Here is a 20491-nt window from a genome sequence, read left to right as displayed (position 1 = left end):
CTTTTATTTTGTCCAAATTTGCCAAAATTTACAGTCAGCCTGTATGAACTGCAGTTAGCAGGCTGCAATTGAGGATGCTTGTGCGTCAGAGGTCCAAAGATTAGTTTCACATATTCATTATGACCTCAACATGAAGCTATACTCTGCCACCTTTTAGCATTCACAGTTAATGCTGTTTTTTCTTCTGTTCCACCAGTGATCATGTATGTAGCTGAACCAGTCAGAGCACTGGGCTGCAACACTCTTGCCTCACTGTTAAGGCAAGGTAGTGGAGGGAATGAGGGAAGGTTTAAGAACGTGAACATACTGTAGCAGAGTAACTTCCCATCAGTACAGCATCAGTACACAGTGAACCAGCTGAGATTAGTTTTACTGTTCAGGAGCAAATGTTAGAGCTGCATCTGTTCTGCCTGTCACATACCAAGGGAACCAAAACTGATTTTAGTGCAGTGGTATGGAGAAAAAGTACCTGGCACAACGTAAGTGAGTCATACAATGTTGAAATGGGAAAGAATACACCATTTCAGAATTTTAGAATAAAGATGGCAAGTTCCACTGCACTGCTTTTCAGGAGGAACCTAGGACCCTGCTTTAGCAATCTAATCAGAAGTAACTAGCTCATGCAGTGGACTTCAAAAGCATTCTGGAATCAACAAAAAGCATTTGAATGTGTTCATTTGCTTTATTCTTTCTCCAGTTTTAAATAGACATCATAAGAGAACTCTGAATCATAACGTCATATTAATTAAAAAACACTTATCTATTATTATAATCTCTTTGTAAGAGAATCAATTTTAAGGCATTGCAACACCTTGTAAAAATTTATGTCTGTTTTACTTTAAATTGGAGGAGAACTGTAGTTTAGCAGCACTATTTGCTGCAGAACTTTGACTGCAAAACAGTTTATAGCTTTGAGAACTCAAAAAAGGTGGAATGTCTCTAAAATGTAAAACTCAAGGATAGTTTCTTTGGTTTCTGACAGATTGTATATCTAATTGGCAATGATTACAGCATTAAAAGTGGTACTATATCCCTAAAAGGGAGAAAGTTCCATGTCATGATGGTGGGACAAGTGAGAGGATGAAAAAGATCAGGAGAATAACTCATCCGAAACATTTCATAGCTTGATTGTTTTCTTCAGACTCCAGAGCCTCTATTCCCCAAGAATTTCTGTGCATCTGATAAAAAGGAAACTTCAGGTGGCAGATTTGCAATTGGAAAGGACTTTAATAGTGTTTTCTAGAGTTTGGTGTTCATTTCATTTACCATCAGTTTATGTAAGCAAAAGGAGCATGTAGTTTAAATGATTCTAGTGACAGTGCTAATTCTGTCACCCCACAGAAGAGCTCCAAGGACCCTTAGTGTGGGCTGTCTTGTGTGTCACTGTGGAGGTCATCAGTAGCAGAAAACAGTACTTTGGACCTCTAGGTTTAATGTATCTACTGAAAGAAGCAGAATGAAGTAAACTAAGCTACTCAGTCACTATGACACTGCCAAGAAAAGAAGAAAATTATACACTGAGTGGATGTGTGCTGTATAAAAAACAGATTTTTTTTTTTCCTGATTTGTAGAGTGTAACCTAAAGTTGAAGGCAGAAGGTACTTTTTGATCCCTCTTTACTACTCCTGAAGCAGAGAATATGATTTCAAGTCACAGGAAGCCTAGGTCTTTACAGAAAGAAACAGGCAATTTTACTCTTTTTCCTAAACATTGGTTCAGTGTTGCTACTGCAGAGATCATCCATCTTTCTTCAGGCACTTCCTAACCTGTTAGGACACAACCTTCCAGTGTCCTAGTATGAATACTACGATTTTGCCAGCCTAAGTGATTCTTTGAAGGTGGTGGAACAGTGATATCTTCTTTTACAAAAATGCTATATCCCCTTGTCTATAGGATAGAGAACAACTTGAGCTAGAGGGCCTTTGGATTTAAGAACTTTTGAGTAAAATATTTTTTTACACACTTTCTAAGAATTGTATATAAGTCTCTAAAAAATACACATATAATCTGTTGTTAAATAGAGACAATAGTCACAAGTAATTCAGGGAGTTAAACTGCTGGGTTTTACCTAGCAGTTCATCTTACTCTATGTAATATTTGTAGCCACTAGCTATTTCTTTGTAGTGTGATAACATTCATTTCAGACTGAAAGCAAATGTAAAGGCAAAGTATCAGGTTAGGGCATACAATGAAAACTTTACAATAATGCCCAAATCAATAATATACACCATAAATATTTACATTGTCATTGGACGTCTATAGAAATTGTGGATATTTTATGATCAGCCTGAAATACTCCCTTAACTTTAGATTCCTGATTGTGACCTCCATGACCTGCTAGTGCTCCCTCACTCAAAAATTTCATTGGAGATGGAGAATATTGGTCATGTCTAATAGTTGTCTCTATTCCAAGATCATCCTATCCTCTGTGAACTGTATATGGAAGACTGTTCTTTCCTAAGCACATTTCACATTTCTTCCTCACAGTATACTTTTATCCACTTGCCGTTTTCACTTTTCTGTAACCACCTAGGACACTGTGATAACACCGTAATTGTAAAATTTCTTGACATCTTTGTGATAACATGAAGGCACAGGGGCTCATGCAGTGTAACATTCTGTCTTTGAGAAGGTCATGTAGACAGACTTTCAACTATTTTTTATGGGTAAGATGTATGTAAATCTCTACCATGACATTTTACAAAAATTGGAGACCAAATTCAGATGTATGGAGAGAAATTAGAATATTTATCAGGCCTATTTATTCTGAACAATATTTTTTTCTAATATGCATGTCATAGCTCCTATTATTAATACTGAACATGGTAAAACACAACTCCTCTGTTTATAGGTTTTCCAAAGCGTTTTCTTTTGCTCCAGGAGTTCTACACCGGTTACATTGAAAAGAAGTATTACCTCTAATTTAAGGTAGGAATGGTATATGGGTTTTATACGACAGCGCACTCATGTGGCAAGACTTAGAAAGTACATAAATAGTGTATTACAGCATTCGTTGAATGTAATGTAATTTTTTCATTACAGAAGATAAAATAACACATAAAAGTTGTTGTAGATTAAATCAATACAATGATATGTTCTCCTGCATAATTCTTTTTATTACTATTCTTTAAGATACTTTGTTGCATACTTAGAAAAAATATCCTATTTCAAATGTTTTGGTGATACAAGAGTTCCCAATAAAGGATATTATTTCGCTTTGTTATATGTGGTCCCTTTCTTTACGAAATTTAATTTCTTGATATCTTCATTTTTTCATCACCACAGACTAAAAGTTCTGTTCTCTGCGACAGATCTGAGTATAGCTAAGATGTTATCACACCAAAATCTCTGACCATCACATTTTGTGGCTCCTCAGCTCCTAGTCTATGAATTGTTGGCAGAATTATGACTGCAAGTTCTCATATGCTCAAGGCAAGGCCAGATATATAGCAAGAAGTAACAACTTTTATTATGCAACCTGGTATCGGTGAAGAAAGTATAAATGAGCCTCCAGGCAAACAAGCCTTTCTTAAAAAATACAAAAATAGTGGAGTTGAAAGCTGGACACACATTGAAAGCAAGTGGACTTATTTATTTAAATATGCAGCATATGATCAAACCCTCCATGTCATCTCAGACCTGGCTCACAGGGGAGACCTACAAAACATTTTCAAAGGATGAGCACTGATCAAAAATTCTAACTTTTTGGAATTAAAAAAAAAAGTAAAAAACAGAAACTGGTTTGGTACTTCATTATACACTCTCTCCTCCTGAAAAAGCTGCATATTTCAGGGACCCATAAATTCTTTTTCTTTCGTTAAGAAGACAATCTTCTCAAAGAAATCATTACAGGCTTTGAGGCAGCTGGAGAGATGGTAACTAGTTAGCTGACAGAAGTCAAATCAGCTTTACTGTTGCCGTTTCTAGTCTTTGTGAAGTTGTATTTCAGGGAAAAAAATGCCCCTTGGAGCACACTTCCCACATTTTGGGCAATCACATGCAGTTGTAGATAGGTATAAGTGTCAGGGATCAGAGAGATACAGCAAGGCATGCAGGGCAGAGTGCTCTCTAAGAAGAGATGCAGTACCACTGTATCCATGCCAGAAGAACTTTTAATTCTCTCTTTCTGACAGTACACCTTTGGTCCAACTGAAATGGTTAGAAAGATTGCCCAGAATCTTGGTAAGTCTTCTTTTGTTCTGCCATTTCCCATGGCTAACAGGTTTCTTACAGTGTCTGGCTGCCAGCAGGTTCCACAGCGGTGAGGTTGCAAGCAAGGACATTTCAGTGGGGCTGTAATATAGGAGTAGGATATTCAGTCCTGAACGAAGAAATGCCCTATTTTGGAGACTACTGGACAGTTGACCTTTGTTAATCCAGTGGAGGACTGATCTCAAGAACTGTGAAGACTCATGCCTTTCATGTTTCTAGACCAAGAACTGAAGGAAAGAGGGAAGCCACTGGTAGAAAGCCCTGTTGGAAGAGGCCTAAGAGGCTGTTCAGATTAATTTTTCTGAGTGACCCAAAAGTACCAAAAAGTGAGAGTTGCAGGCCAAGCATCCAAAAGGCACAAAAGTTCTAAAGGAGCTGCCATCTTAATCTAGTTTTATTTAATTTATTCTAGAAATTCCTACTGTAACTTGAATGGCTTCTTTTCCATTATCTTCAATTATGCTTTTTCTATAGTTCATTTAATCTCCCCACATCTTGCAAGACTCCCTCCACCACTTCTGTCCCTCTGGTGATGACTCTTCAACTTCATCTTGGAGTGGGACTTAGACAAGATGAACATTAAAGAAAACAGTTTTATTAAAGTTATTAAAGAAAACACAACAAAGCATTCCCTGTTTTGCACCAGAACATGCTGGTCCTTATTGTCCCAGTACAAGAAAGGAATTCAGTTTCTGTCTGCAAAGTATAATTTCAAATGCAATTTATTAGAGTTAACACCGTAAGGAAATAGAGAATTGTTATCCTACAGCATTTCAGACTTCATAATGATGTGTAATGCTGCATCAAATGGTTCTCTAACAAGGGTACATCACAAAGACTCTGTCTGTGGACCCCACTGTGGTCATTCGAGCTATTAGACGATTTTCTTAAAATAAAACAACTTTATTATTTCTACTGTCAAACAGAAAGGATGTTTGCATAAGGACTTCTTGCTGCACTTTTAGATAGAAGCAAAGTCACGGAGGTGCCAGTACAACGTGGGAGCTGCTCATGGCTCCTTTAGCCCTGTGCTGGCTGAATTTTTCCTGTGACCATGGGATATGCCCAGCACAACATAGGCCTGAAGGTCACATGGCTGCACTTGGGTTAACTATTGCATGGACACTACAGTCTCAAAGCACTGTGGCCCTTCCAAGACCACTAATGTGGAGGCACACTGCAGCCTGTCGTCCAGCACCACACCCTGTGTGCACACTGTGGCATCTGACCTCATTTCTCTGGAGTCTACAATTCAAGAGAAGGCTTTGGAGAATAAAAACGGGCACCTGTAACATCACCGAGTGATCAGGAGAGATGTCAGGACTTTGGGGATCAACTTCTGAGCATAGGCTGTTACCTGGGCTTTGTAGATTGGTGTTGGAAAATGGGGTTAGAGGGGGTCCAAAAGGCACAGCCTCTGTCCAATAGGCACAGCCTCCAGGGAAAGCACTGTGGCTGGAGTACCATACTTGTCCCTCTGCTCAGGCCCTTTCTGCAAAATCTGCTTGACAGAAGCATTTATGAAAGCTGTCTCTGACCTAACAGGGATTTAAGGGACAGAGACTTCCTGGTGTCCTTAGACTGAGAAAGCACAGTAACAACAGGGGAGCGGTTCTTGATTTCTTTATGTTCCAAATTCTGATTTACTCCCATCAAAAGAAATCCACTATGAGCATGGTCTCTGGTGTGATCTCTGCAGAGCATTACCTTGCAGAATTTTTGTATAAATATCTAAAGGGAGGGTGCCAAGAGGACAGAGCCAGGCTCTTCTTGGTAGTATCAAGCAATAGGACAGGAGGCAATGGGCAGAAACTGATGCACAGGAAGTTTCACTTGAACTTGAGGAAGAACTTCTTTACTGTGTGGGTGAGTGTGCACTGGAACAGATTGCTCAGAGAGGTTGTGGAGTCTCCCTCACTGGAGATACTCCAGAACCCTCTGAACACAATCCCAGGCAATATGGTCTGGGATGACACTGGTTGAGCAGGGAGGTTGGACCAGATGTGGTCTCTTCCAACCTGAACCATTCTGTGAGAAAGGAGAAGAATGCCCCTAAGAAGTAGAGGTTTGATCAAGGAAAACTTCGGGTTTTTTCCTGCCCCCTTACATTAATTCCCTCTCTCTCTCAGCAGGGTGTCCTCAGCTTTTTGTACAGTAATGGATGTGGAAGAGCAAAAAACTGAAATCGCACACACGTAACTGTCTCCCAGCTGCTTTGTACCAGTACTGTGGAGACTGCTGCTACTGTGGAGTTCCCCGACGCCGGGGCAATGTCCCTTGGGATGTCGTGTAGGGGTGAGTGGGACGGGGGGCGGTTGAGAGCAAACCTGGAAGGACTGTAAGTGCCCGCCAAAACAGGTCAGCGCCGTGCGGAGCAGCCTCCCCTCACAGGCACCAACTCCTAAGGCAAGTCAGGCAGGACCGAGCGTAGAACCGAGCGCTTTTGCGAGCTGCTGCCTCTTTTGTGAGCTGCCGTCTCGCTTCCACGACTGAACGCCAGTGAGGGAATACCTCTGGCATTTGGTAACAAATCCGCTATCTGGGTGTCTTGAGATGAGATCTCTCTCCCAGAGTAGGGCAGCAGAGGTCTGCCAGACGACGGCACACAGCCCCGCCAGAGGACACGGGCATAAGAGTCCCCGCCCACCGCCCCGCTCTGAGCGATCGCTCCTCCCCCGCCGGCGCGCGCACCAACGGCCGCCCGCGCGCCCCCACGGCCGAGCCCGGCGCCCTCTGATGACGCCACGTCTCGCCCGGCGTCCGACAGAACTTGCCCAGAGCCGAAGCCGCAGCCGGCCGCGCGCATGCGCGCTGGGGTGAGCGGCGCCGCGTCCCTTCCCGTGCCCGCCCGGGGGGCCGCGCCCCCTCCCCTCCTGCCCTCGCGCCCCCCTCGCGCCGCCCGTTGCCCGCCGGAGGCCGTGCGGGGCCGGCACGCGCCGCCCGCCCCTCGGGAGCGACGGGAGGGCCCGGCCCGGCGGGAAGTGCGCGCGCCGGAGCCGGGATGCGCCGGTGCCACCGCCGGCGGCGGCGGAGGCAGGAAGGGGGCGGGCCCTGAGGGCGAGGGCGCGGTCCCCAGGCGGGCGGGGCCGTGAGCAGACCCGGGCGGTGCTTCCCCCGCGGCGGGCGCGTCCCGCCCCCCGGTGCGGGGGCAGGGCTGGGGTCGTGCCAGGGCAGCGAGGCGGGGGCTGAGCGGGGTCTGTGTCCACAGGTGAGCCCAGTGCGGATGCGGCGGCCGGGCGAGGGGCAGCGCCGCGGTGCCCGGGCGGTGCCGAGGAGCCGGCCCGGGGCGGGAGACATGGACTCCGGCGGGGATCTCCCGGCGGATCGGCCCGCCGCCCTTCGGAGCGGGATGGAGGAGCCCGACAAGGAGGGAGATGGTGCCGGAGGGAAGACCGCCTGGCAGCAGAGCCTGAGTCCCGAGCTGCAGCAGGGATACCGAATCCTGCGCGAGTTCCTTCTAGAGAAGTACCGGCCTCTGACGGCGCCGTTCCTGGAGCCCCTCGCGGATCAGGCATCCTTCGGAGAAGAAGGCGCCGGCTCCCCCTCGGGCCATAAGAGCGGCCAGTCCCTCCAGCAGTTGCCAGCTGGAATATGGCTGTTGAAGATGGAAGAGAAATTTTCCAGTGGGCAGTACACAGGGATAGCAGATTTCGTGTGTGACTTCCGGCTTATGCTGGAGACTTGCTACCGGCTGCACGGTGTGGATCACTGGCTCTCCAAACAGGCCCAGAAGCTGGAGATGATGCTGGAACAGAAGTTGGCGCTGCTGTCCCGGTAGGTGTAGAAAAGTCTGTAGATTCCCTGCCGCATGTTGTTTACATAAAGTAGAACAGGGAGGTGTGTTTCTTTGTGTGAAAAAAATCCATTAAAAGAGAACAAACACCGATCCAAACCAAACAAAGCCCCACAACAGAACACTGGAACTCTCAATAATTTCATGTGAGGAACGTTTCCTACTGTGAGCTATTCAAATCTTAATTCAAAACTCTTTGGAAATTCCAAACCTGAATATTCCAAAAATAATTCCAAACCAAAATGCCAAACAGAGCACAGCATTTCCTGGCTAAGATTTTCCTCCTGAAAGAAGCTTTTTGTGAACGTAGAGACGCACTTGTTTACACAAGATGTCAAATGCTTCTTTATTTTACTCTGTCATGAAGCTGCCTAAACTCTGTATGAATATCTGGCTCTTTAGAATTGTTTTTTTTAACAATCTGTGAATTTTTTACTGTCTTTAAAATAAGTAGGAGTTAAATCTTGAACCAAAGTTACCTGCTTTGAAATGGCATATTTTTTGATACTCATAAAATGAGAGACAGTACTTGGCATACTGTGGTCTTAAATGGCAAAATGGAAACCGTGATAAGTTTAAATATGAGTCCCCAGCAGGAACTTGTTTATCAGCCAAAGCAGATGAAACGTAGAAAGCTATTGAGCTATATGGTAGAAAGGCCAGTTTAAATCACGACTGAAGCAAATGCTTTCTCATGAATTTGTCATAGGCACAGTTCAGTCATTGTCCGGAACTCATAGTGGCTTCTTACAATGAAAGGCCCACCAGTCTCCTGAATGGCATAGTGTTTTGCATGTAAAAACCAAAAGTTTTTTTTGGCTAAAGGTGAAGGTGAAAAAGGAACAGTATTGGGAAGTTTGTAAAGGTGTGCATGTCCATCAGCTTTAAGCTTGTTAGGGACACAGAGCGTGACCTGCCAGCTGGTAAGAAGAACCTTGCTTGTGTAGTAGGAACACTTGAGGAGTGTGGTGCAGAACTCAACTGAAACTGGAATGAACGTGTGCATTCTGATGTAGCAACAGTATATTTGAAACTGTTTTAGTATAACAGCAGTTTTGAGGCAGTTTGTGAGAAGGGAAGGAGCCAAACCTAATGGGACATGCGTGTTGTTAGTTTGCTTGAGTAAAACTTGGTTTAAAAAAAAGTCTGAATTCCTGGCTTAGTAGAGTTACTGCTGGCAAATAAATAACCAAATGCAGCTTGGAAAATCTGTGCTGTGTTCATTTCTGTATGTTGTGTGACTGTAGCATTTCTACTATATTGAATTGATGGGCATTTTGTTGAAGGCTCTTGGTTGAATTAAGTGGCTACTCATTTCATTCGGTAGGACCTGAGAATGCACAATGCTGTTTTATAAGAAATTATGCAAGAAAGTGAAGTCAGTTTATGCACTGTGTCATCTAAATAGCCATATATGTGTTTACTAAAAAAAAAATAAATTGCCCTTGTAATTATTTCAGAAATTCACAGTCATTTTCAAATAAATATTAGCAAATACTTAACTAAAAATAATCTTGCCTCATTATATAGTGAATTTCTCTTGTATTAGCTCTTTGGAGATTTGTAAAGATGTACTCAATATGTCTGTGTGCGCTAGCTTAGTAAAAGTTTCTAAGAACTATATATAGAAAGGATTATGGAATCTAGAAGTCTCAAAGTTCTTTTATAATTTTTGATCAGACAAATTTGTTTTAAGTGTTTACCAGACCTAATTTTATGAGTAAAATGCAATTGAAGAACTACTTCCTGGAATAATTATTCTTGCATCATTACAGAGCAATGTTTAGCTTAATGAGCCCCTTCAAGTGGTTCAATGTTAGTTGTATAATTCTCAGATTGTACAAGCTACAGAAAATTACCTTAGAATGGAGATTGCTTTTGAATGGAGATTGGATTTTTCCCCTCTGTTCCCTCAAATGTTTTCAGAGTTTGTGAAAAACTCTGCCATTTTTAATGGAGTATTTTGAAACAATGTAGGATGAAATGAAGCTTTGCAGCCAAATTTGTATTGTTTTGCCTTTCACCTTTTGTAGTTTTAAACAGCACTAAACTGGTGTTTAACACAGACTTCTCCAGCCTAAACCAACATATACACCTTTTTTTGCCCCCCCAAATATTTATGGATTAATATAGAGAATTCAATCTCCAAATAATATTTGGTTACTTGAGGTAAATATCCACCATTTTTAACTGATGTGAAAACTTAGGGCATTTTAGCATGTTGGGTTTGAAATTTCATGAAGGAACTCCTAAAGTGGAAAAAATGGCAGATGAAAAGATAACTGCTTTTGTCTGAGTAAATATGCTTGATCCATGGTTGGTAGGGTAGGCATTGAAGTACCACTGGTAAGGACAGTCATAGTTGTGAATTGGCTTGCTTTTTTCTTCTAGGCATTTAAGAGAGAAAACATCATTAGCTGTCACATCTAGAGGATGCTATGGGCAGGAAGATGAGAAAGGAACAGCATGCATTTCCACAAGACGTCGTTCCACACCTCGCAGTTTAGTAGGCTTGTCAACAGGCATGTTTGAGTCTGTGATGGTTCAGGTTCTAAGACAAGAGGAGCAGCTGAGAGCAAAAGAGGAAAAGAGGTAATAGGAAAAACCATTTTGTTTTAGTTTTAAATAATTATGTCTTCCTAGTTCTCTACAGGGGCTAGCTCCTTATGGCTTTTATAGGTAAATAAAAATTATGGAACTCTTGTGCTCTTAAGTTCATGACTTCAGTACAGTACATCTGCAAAGCAAAATGTTAGTACTACCTTCTGGAAAAATTGCTGAAGTCGTAGAATTCACCACATAATGATGAAGTCATTACGTTAAATTATAGCTGCTTTTATTTTAGGATTGTGAAACTTTTAAGACTAATTAAAAACATCCACAGCAATTTCCTGTTAGCTCATTCACAGGTTATCACCCGTGTCCTTGGACTGTTTTTCATGCAACAATTAGATTAAAAACTACCAGAATGCTTAACTACATCTAATTCCATGATCTTGTCATTGCTTCCCTCATTGATAGCCAGAAGCAAATTATCTCTGCCAGTGCCACTGCTGTTACCTCACTGATGTGGCATTTCAGCTTGTCAGTTAGGTACCACTTTCGGAATGTGTGCGTAATTAAAATCTGTCAGATTTTGAGATGTATAATTCCAGGCGGTGCTTAATGTTAATATGTTTCACTTTGAGGAAAAAGAAGCTTGTGAATTTGTATATTTTAATAGTAACTTGAGTGACTGTGTCTGAAGGTGGAGCATGATGGTAAGACAGTATTTGCTTTAGGAAGCAAAATGTTTCCAGCTTTTTTCAAAGCTTTGGAGGCTTCTTCCCATATGTAATCAATTCACTCTAATTTTGCAGGTAATCTTAATTTTCAACAGATTTTGAAGCTATTTGGCTGACTTTACTGTTAGACAGTACTTTTTTCCTAGAAAGGAGTGAATCTTTTTTCTAATCCGCTCATCTTCTAATCACACTTCACAAAAAAAAAAAGAAAAGCGAAGATCACCAGCGTTATTGTTTCTCTGGTAAAAGTCTCTTGATTTTTGCTCAACTCTTTGTTCTAGAACTCAGAACTTGATAAAACTGTTACGAAAAAGAAACCATTTTGGTTGTATTTTAATTCACCCATAGACTCCGTAGAATATTTTACCAGACAGAGTAAAAATTTGGCTTTCGTACACCTGTTTTAAGCTCATTCCTGCAGCACTGTAGTAATTAACAGTTAAATTCATGTGTCTGGATGTACTCAAAAGTCCCAGATCCTGTGCAAAGGATACTCCACAGTGCTTGGTTCTACAGAACATTCTGTGATAACAGAAGAAGATCACAGCAAGCTTGTCCCTTTACACCCTGAAATGTTGAACTGTACCATTTACTATGAAGCGATAAAAATCTATCACTAAGTAGCTGGTCGAATATTTCTTTGACTCTATTGAGCTGCTCAAATAATTGTGCTTCAGATATCTTCTTAAGTTATATTTCCTTGTGGATCCCACCATGTTTTCAAAGTAATTTGGACCTCTCTATATCAATTGCTTCCCAAGTCACAAAAAAATGTTCCAAAAGTACCTTTTAGTAGTATTTTATGAAAAAGACTTGGAAATTGGAAGACCTATAAAATTAGTAATATATTACTAGTGAAGATCGCATGATAACAGTGTACATAAATTTTCAAAGTTTTGTATATATGAATGCACAGACTTTCAACACTAAGATGGGACACTATTTTTGTTCAAAAATATATTTCAACTTTCTAAACTTATTTTGGCTTATTACTAAAGTATAGATTATGTTGTTAAGAAGAGAAAATGGTTATTCTGCTTTTTTTTTTTTTTTTTTTTTTAGAAATCTGATACACTGAGGAATACTTTCAAAATTAAATGCAAGATTGCAGGCTTGGATATTTCAGTTGGCAAGCACTGTGCTGGCCATTGGGATAGGCAGCATCTGCTGTTCACCCCACTTTCAGATGAGTTGTCAGGAACATAAAAAAAATGCTCCCTTTCTGCCATCCAGTGGACCCCTCAGCATGCATGTACTTTCTAGCCAGTAATTATCTTAGTTTAGAATGCCTAGGAATTACATGCTTTCAGTCCCAAATAACTAAGGCTATAAATGCAAGGGCCTGTCTACAAAACTTATCTTCATACCTAAAGAAATTGCCTGTTGAAGTATGATTTTATATCTAATTCTTTGCTCTAGATATTTAGATACTCTTGTAAGGCACGGACATCTTATGGTGAGTATTAAATAAAACTAAAATTAAATTAAAAATACTAAAATATACAAATAGATCTAATAATGTATATTATATATAAAAATAAAAATAAATCCTTTAAAAACTTTTGGGTTTGTTTTCCCCCCAAAATCCTTGACATTGATTTTGCAAGCTTTTTTCCAACTGCATATTTTGGAAGAACATCCTAAAGTGTGATTTTTATCTTCTTTTCTGTAGTTAGCTTCATGGAAATCCTCCTACAAATTCTACCTATGTTTTCGTTATATGGGTATCCTTCATCGAGGGTTCTCTTTCTCTTGCAATTTATCCATTTCTTGCACAATCAGTTTCATTTTTTCTTTATTCAGTGTTTTACAACTTCCCCCAAGTGACACATTCATCATGGTACACTCAACATGTGAAACTGAGATGTCATTGCAAAGCAGATTTCATTATTTTGCAGATAATAATTTCTGTACAGTGGCAAAAGCACTTTTTCCCAAGCTTTCCTTTTGTTCAAGTGTTCTAATTATCAGAATATTGATCATCTTCTTTGGATTATTAATTACGTTTCTATGAGTTTCTACTCAGCTGTTTGGTTACATGCTAATACACATATACATAGCAATATACATACTAATTTACATTTCAGTTAACAATAAATAATTGTGGGATTTTTTTTTTTAATTGGAAATGCTTACCTATTTAGGTACTGAAACATAGAGGTAGATTCCTACTGAAATTTTTAAACCGCTGGTGAATGACAGCTAATTAACTGATTTCAGTGTGAATTAAGTGTCTCTATAACTTTGGTTTGTTGAAAGTTATGCTAGGCAGAACTTCACCTTCTCTGAAAACATGATCCTGGGATAAGTTTCAGATTTGTTCATCAGAACAAAGAGTTCAATTCTGGTTGCAAGTTAGTAATTTAGTTTAGCAAATTTTGGAATTGGATATGTTTATACAGTCAGTTTTGATTTTTATGAGGATGTTAGCATGGAATTAACCTATGTCCTAGAGAAAAATGTAGAGTATGTTATAATATGATGTAAGCCAGTACAGATACAGAATTAAGGTTACATGGGCATATTCCAATTTAATACCTTCTGAGTGTTACACCTTGACTTAATTTAGAATAAGGTGTAATATTGCTAATTTGTACATAACTTTTGATTTCATTTTTTAAAAGAAAGTTTGTAGAAACAAGTTATGGTAGAATTAAAATAGTTCTCTGTATCTTGTCATTAGAGTTCCAGTCTCTGACCTTTTACCTAAATCAACACCTACGTGGATTAGAAGTGGTAATTGAAGGAACAAAGTAAAATCTAATCATTGTCTCCTCTCCCCTCCAAGTGAAATCTCTTGTTGCAAGTGAGAAGGAGTTTACTGGTGCTATCTGTCTGCTGTCTCAAAGGAGAAAATAATAAGAAAAGTGGGAGTTACATCTGGACTCTGTTTTAGGTGTTATCTCTACTTGGGGATCATGATTGCTGAGCTTTAACGTGAAATGCCATGGCTTTATCCACTTAAGAGCTGCAAAACAAGTGCTGTGCATGTGTTGTGGGAATATGACCTCAGTCTGGAAGTGTCAGCTTTACCTTAGATTAGTTTTGTTATGACTGTAAGCACAATACATGTCTGCAAACATATTTATGGTAAATGTGAATAAAAGTATGAAATAAAAGCCAAATGTATGTAGGTCCAGAGAATTTCTCAGTCCAACAGCAAATGTCTCTCTCTTACCACCTCCCATTTCTTCCTCCATCTCCACTCCCTTGCCCTACACCCTCTCCCCTCTTCATTCCCTTGTATCCTCTCAAAAAAAAAAACAAAACAAAAAACAAACCCAAAAAAACCACTGCAGGAAAAAGCTATGCCCTCCAAAAGATTCTAACAGGAAGACCTTGATCATCATCCTCATCTCTATGTAACCTTTGTTGATCTCACTAAGGCTTTCAATACGGTGAACAGAAAAGGTCTGTGGCAGATTTTGGAACATTTAGGATGTCCCCCCCAAGTTCCTTAAAATGATCAATTCACTTCATGAGGATCAGAACAGCCAAGTCAGATATGGCAATGCACTTTCTGAGCCCTTCCGAATAACTAATGGTGTGAAACAAGGCTGCGTTCTTGCACCAACCCTTTTCACAGTCTTTTTCAGCATGATGCTCCAAAGGGCCACGGCAGACCTCGATGATCAGGACGGTATCTACATTTGATACCGTACTGATGGAAGTCTTTTCAACCTAAGGCGACTGAAGACCCTCACCAAGACCTTAAACCATCTTGTCCAGGAGCTGCTTTATGCTGGTGACACCGCCCTCGTTGCCCACACAGAAGTGACTCTGCAGCGTTTAACGTCCTGCTTTGCTGAGGCTGCTGAGCATTTTGGGCTGGAAGTCAGCTTAAAAGAAGACAGAAGTTCTCTATCAACCTGCACCTCAGGAAGTCTTCCATCATCCCCACATCACCACTGGCCAATCAGAGCTCAAATCAGTCCAGCAGTTTAATTACCTAGGTAGCTGCATCTCCTCGATGATGAGATTGACGGAGAGATAGACAACAGGTTAGCAAAGGCATATAGAGCTTTAGGAAAGCTTCATAAAAGAGTCTGGTGAAATAAACACCTGAAGAAAAGTACAAAGATCAGTGTTTACAAAGCCATAGTGTTGTCTACTCTCTTATATGGTTCCGAGTCATGGGTCATTTACCGCCACCACTTGCGACTCTTAGAACACTTCCATCAACGCTGTCTCCGTACAATCCTAAACATTCACTGGTCAGATTATGTGACTAACACATCTGTTCTAGAACAAGCACCAGTCACAAGTATTGAGGCCATGTTGATGAGAACACAGCTGCATTGGGCAGGGCACGTCTCCAGAATGAAGGACCACCGCCTCCCTAAGATCTTGCTTTATGGTGAACTTGCCACTGGCTGCCACGAGAGGAGCCCCAAAGAGAAGATACAAGGACTCCCTGAAACAACATCTCAGCCTTGGCCATATTGATCTTCATCACTGGTCTACTCTGGCCTCCAATCAGGAGGCCTGGAGACACACCATCTATAACGCTGTTGATGCTTTTGAGAATGCACACAGGATCACTCTCAAGGAGAAAAGACAACACAGAAAGAATCGTGCCTTGCAGAATATACCACCTAAGGAGTCTTTCTGCTGTGCCTTTTGCAGCTGGACATGCCTATCTTGTATTGGCCTTTTTAGCCACCAGCACGCTTTTAACAAACGTGAGTAGAGCCCTCCCCAAATGTTCGTTCGCAAAGCCCAGCCATGATGATGACTACCCCCCATTTCTTCCTCCATCCCTGCTCCCTTGCCCCATCCCCTCTCCCCTCTTCATTCCCTTCTATCCTCCTAAAAAAAAAACGCCCAAAAAAAACACTGCAGGAAAAAGCTATGCCTTCCAAAAGATTCTAGCAGGAAGACCTCAATAATGAAGACATGGAAGTGTGCTTTTATATACATTTTGTCTTGAATGTCTGCTGAGAACGGAATGATAACAGATATTGTGATGAAACAACAGTTTAAAAAACAAAGACAAACTTTTTGCAAGTGAAACAACTTATATTTTTCTTTTTAAGGAACCTTCTAAAGCATTCTTAAAATAGTATAATAATTGTCATTTTATCTAGACTGAAGTGAATCTACGGTATTGTGTTTGAGAATTCTATCTTGATTTAAATTATGAATTGATGATAAATCGAAACTGCTTGTATTTTTCTCAACGATACTGAAATGTTATTGTTTCTACATATGTTCTATCTCACTATATGTTCATATTTAATCTTATTTCCATACCATGTTAATAGTGTTCACACCTTTTTGGAGGCAGCAGGTTATTAGGAGGTGTGTTTTACATTTAGGAGGAAGGAGGGAGTGGGATCCAAGAGTGCTTTGAAACTGATGTTTGAGACTATTTTTTACTTAGTATCGTTTCTTCCTCTGTCTCACATGTAAATTAGTTATTTTTATTTATTATTTTCTGTTCTTTATTATATCAATGCAATATTAGCACGTTGAAATAGAACATAAGTCATATTAAAAATAATGGTCACTTTACCTATGCAAGTAGTATTGTTGAATTTATTGGTTTGTTCACATGGAACGGCAAATGGGATTTTGTGCTGCACAGTAGGATTTTGTTTTTATATCCCATCCTTTACATCATTAAATTAATGCTGCATTGGGAGACTGAAGTTAAGAATTTACTGATCTGTTTGCTTTTACATTTTATGCTTTACATGAATCTGTCACAAGAATGTGTGTATGTGGTATTAAAAAGTTCTGTTCAAATTATAGTAATAATTCACTAGAAGTTTAATTTAATTGTATAAGATAAAGCATTCAGTAGAATCTTACTGTATTTTATGCTATTTTGCATATATATGGTATGTTTCTCCAGTGCTGACTAAAATGTGAACTAAGTTGGGTTGGTCACATTTTTTACGTTGTTGAGATAGCTAGTCAGTAGTTAATGCTTCAAATACACACTCTTCAAGCTAGAAGCCACTATTAGCTTCAGGTTGTTAGAAGAAAGATTTTAATTTATTATTACTCTTTTGCTGAATTTGAAGCCATTGATGCTTTGAATGGCTACACGCCATTTATTCGCTACTTGTGTATGAAAAAAATATAATTGGAGGTTAGCAATCTGGAAATAAGAACATGGAAATTCCGCAGGTCATATTAGTGTTGTAGGCAGGTCATTGTTTCTACTAGTGATAGGAGATTTAGGGAAAAACATATGAGAAGCTTAGGATGAGCTCTAAAAAAAATTTCCTGTAAGTACAGCTGTATCCTAATGCTATCTTTTGGAATCTGGTCATGCCTTCAGGCAAAAATGTTAGTTTACTATTGGAGCATTAGAGAAAAATCCCTTCTGTTGCTGGCAACCTTTGATATTCTTGTGATTCATGCAGGTGTCCAATTTTCCTCTTTGGAACTGAATTAACATATCCTATATTTTAGTAAGTTAGATGGTAAGCTAGGTGTGGTTTGATTATCTGAAATGGAAGCATTTTTTCTAACACTTGTTGCCCTTAAATTGCATGATGAATTTCCAAATAAAAGTAAATAGAAGTTCTCAGTCTGTCATATTGCTGTCATGCTTCCTCTTGTTGGTGTTTTGTGTGGAGCCCCAGATTATTCAGAACTTTTTTACAGGCCTTTGATTACTGATAACCTCTTTCTCTGAATACACATTATTTCTGCTCTATCCTTTTTTTAGATAGGGGGACCAGAACTGAATACATTTTTTCAGGTGAGGGCAAACCATTCATTAATGTAATGACATTTTATTTCTGGTGTTATTTTCCATCACATTCTTTGTGCATCCCAATACTTGTTTCCTTTTTAACCACTATTGCAAACCAGCACACCTATGACTGGGAGGGAAAATGTGTGTAAATAAAGCACTTAGCACTTAGACGTGCACACTTGTGTGCTGAGGAAGGGAAGTACAAGGAGGGTGAAGCAAGCCACAGGGCAACCATTTGACAGCAAGATTTACCTGGAATTTGTTTCAGAGATTTTGGTATGGATAATCTGATGAATACTTAATCCTGACAAAAAGAGACTGGGGAAGGAAATACATTTTAAAACCTCCAAAAACCTAAACCACTCAGACTATTGATATATGCCAGGCTTTTTTCTTACCTTTTTCCATTTTTAAACTAGTGGTGATAGATTATAAAAGACTGTAATTTCCCATTTTGGTCCAGTGATGCATTGTGTACTGCAAAATAAGAGAAACTAAACTAAAACTTTATGTGCTGTGCTCTTCATTACTTCAAGATAAGTATGTTTGTCATGCTGTAGCTCTGATTTTTGTCTCCCTCATTTTTTTTGTTCCCCCAGTGTCTGAATTTTCATGAACTTTCTTTTAATAGGCAGAGAGATCAAGAAAGAAAAGAAGCAGAAGAAGCTAGTCAGAAAGAAATAGAAGAATGGGAAAAATCACTTTTAGCTCAAGCAGCACCTACAAGGATGGAGACGATGTGGGAGATTCCAGCTATTGGTCATTTTCTTTGTTTGGCACAACAGATTTTAAATTTACCTGAAATAGTATTCTATGAATTGGAACGCTGTCTTCTGATGCCTCAGTGTAATGTTTTTTTATCTAAAATAATGACTTCTTTGTTAAGTCCTCCTCATCGCAGATCTACATTACACCGCAGGCCAACATTTTCTTACAGGACTTGGGAAGCAGCACTGAGAAAGAAAGTACAACACTGGTATACTGTTGTAGGGCAAACCGACAATCCTAATGGCGCTGCAGAAAAACTTGGCTTATGTCCCCAGTTTTTCAAAGTGCTCGGGGAAGTTAATCCCTTGGAGGAAAAACCATTTCATGAGCTACCATTCTACCAAAAAGTGTGGCTGCTAAAAGGTCTCTGTGACTTTGTGTATGAAACACAAAAGGATGTTCAGGATGCAGTGCTAGGTCAGCCTATCCATGAATGCAGAGAAGTAATTCTTGGTTATGACTGCTTGGAGAATGCGTATGTTCATTTTCCACAGTTCTGTGGTGCAGATGTTCGGATTTACAAACAAAAACCTTTTCAGGCTCCTGAATTTCCATCTCTTCCCATCAAAGTTAAAAAAGTACCACGTGTTAAATCGGAAAGAGTAAAACATGAATATGTAGCCAAAAGCAATGGGGAGGTCAGTTCTGCTGGTAGAGAACTGCTACATCCTTCCAAGACAGAAGTAGAGAAAAGTGTGGACTCTCTTGTTGTCTGTCCAGAAAAAACCCTACATTTAGGCACCTTTAGAATCCCTACCGGGGAGATAAACTGTGAAATCAAAGACTCAAGAGTCTGTGACATCAAGAAAACTGTTTGTTATAAAGAGAACTTGAGGAATTTGATTACTTCAGGAGAGATTGTTGGTGTGGGTGGTGACTCTAGTTCAAGAGAAATAACAGATGGGGAGAATGGACAAGGTTATCCTGAAATGGCCAGACTAAGGTCTGATATGAGTCCCTTCAAGGAGAACACGCTGAAAGCTTGCCAGGTGCATGTCAATGGCACTTACAATGATTACCAAGACACCAGTTACCATGAATCTGCTAAAGAAACAGTGCTAGAGAACTCATTGCGAAATAATAAGAAACTAAATAAGATACTAGCAAAAAAGAAGAAAAAGAAAAAAAAGAAGTTGAAGGATATTCTAAATGAAAATCTACAGAGAAAACTTGATGACCTGCAAAGAAAACGTGAGATTCATCTTCATCCATTCAAATCTTATAAATCTGAGCTCCAGAACAAGTTGTTTATAATTAAAAAGAAAGCAAAACACAAGAAGCACAAATCTGGTAAGTTGACAGTTTTTACCTGTAGTAAAACTTAGGAGGATACTGATTTCTAAGTTGTGTTTTTAGCTAATACGTCTATATTTTATTTTGTGAAACAGGACAGCCTTATTGCATTAGACATTCTGGCTGTTAATTTTAAAGTGAAAGTTTCCCACATAAAGTATGTAAAACAGGCTCATCAGCTGATTAAACCATGATTCATTTGCAGAATTTAGAGAACATAATACATTTGGAGAGGTTGTTTGTTGCAAAAAATATTTAGAAGAATGAATGTTACTGACTGGTTAGCATCAGAGAGCATCACTTGAAGTCATTTTGTGGTGTCTTATGTTAGAGCAGTTGTGGAAATGTTTCTCCCCTTTCTGGTAATATTACCTTATCCAAATTATGAAGAAACACAGAGTAATTATATGAGATCATGAATCTAAAGTC

At 39.8% G+C, this 20491-nt stretch overlaps 1 protein-coding gene across 17 annotated transcripts in view; it reads left to right on the top strand.

The window, feature by feature from the left end:
* Positions 1-7151: 7151 nt before the first annotated feature.
* Positions 7152-20491, top strand: part of KIAA2026 (KIAA2026 ortholog) — an 89756-nt gene continuing 76416 nt past the window's right edge. For 8 of the 17 annotated variants that reach the window (XR_003526367.1, XM_027635404.1, XM_027635408.1 and 5 more), the window contains exons 1-3: positions 7154-7986; positions 10397-10597; positions 18633-20059. Coding sequence is in view for 13 of the 17 variants with exons in the window: in XM_027635404.1 (XP_027491205.1) it covers positions 7436-7986; positions 10397-10597; positions 18633-20059 (2179 nt within the window). In the remaining 4 variants the exon portion in view is untranslated. Of the gene's footprint in view, positions 7987-10396; positions 10598-18632; positions 20060-20491 lie in introns of all 17 variants that reach the window. The other 9 variants (XR_003526366.1, XR_003526365.1, XM_027635403.1 and 6 more) reach the window with 4 other exon arrangements.

Source organism: Corapipo altera, unplaced genomic scaffold (assembly GCF_003945725.1).
Source record: "Corapipo altera isolate COAL_440 unplaced genomic scaffold, ASM394572v1 61411, whole genome shotgun sequence".
In the NCBI taxonomy this organism is placed as follows: Eukaryota; Metazoa; Chordata; class Aves; order Passeriformes; family Pipridae; genus Corapipo; species Corapipo altera.
Note: the sequence above shows the minus strand (reverse complement) of the source record. Positions and strands in the feature narration are given on the sequence as shown.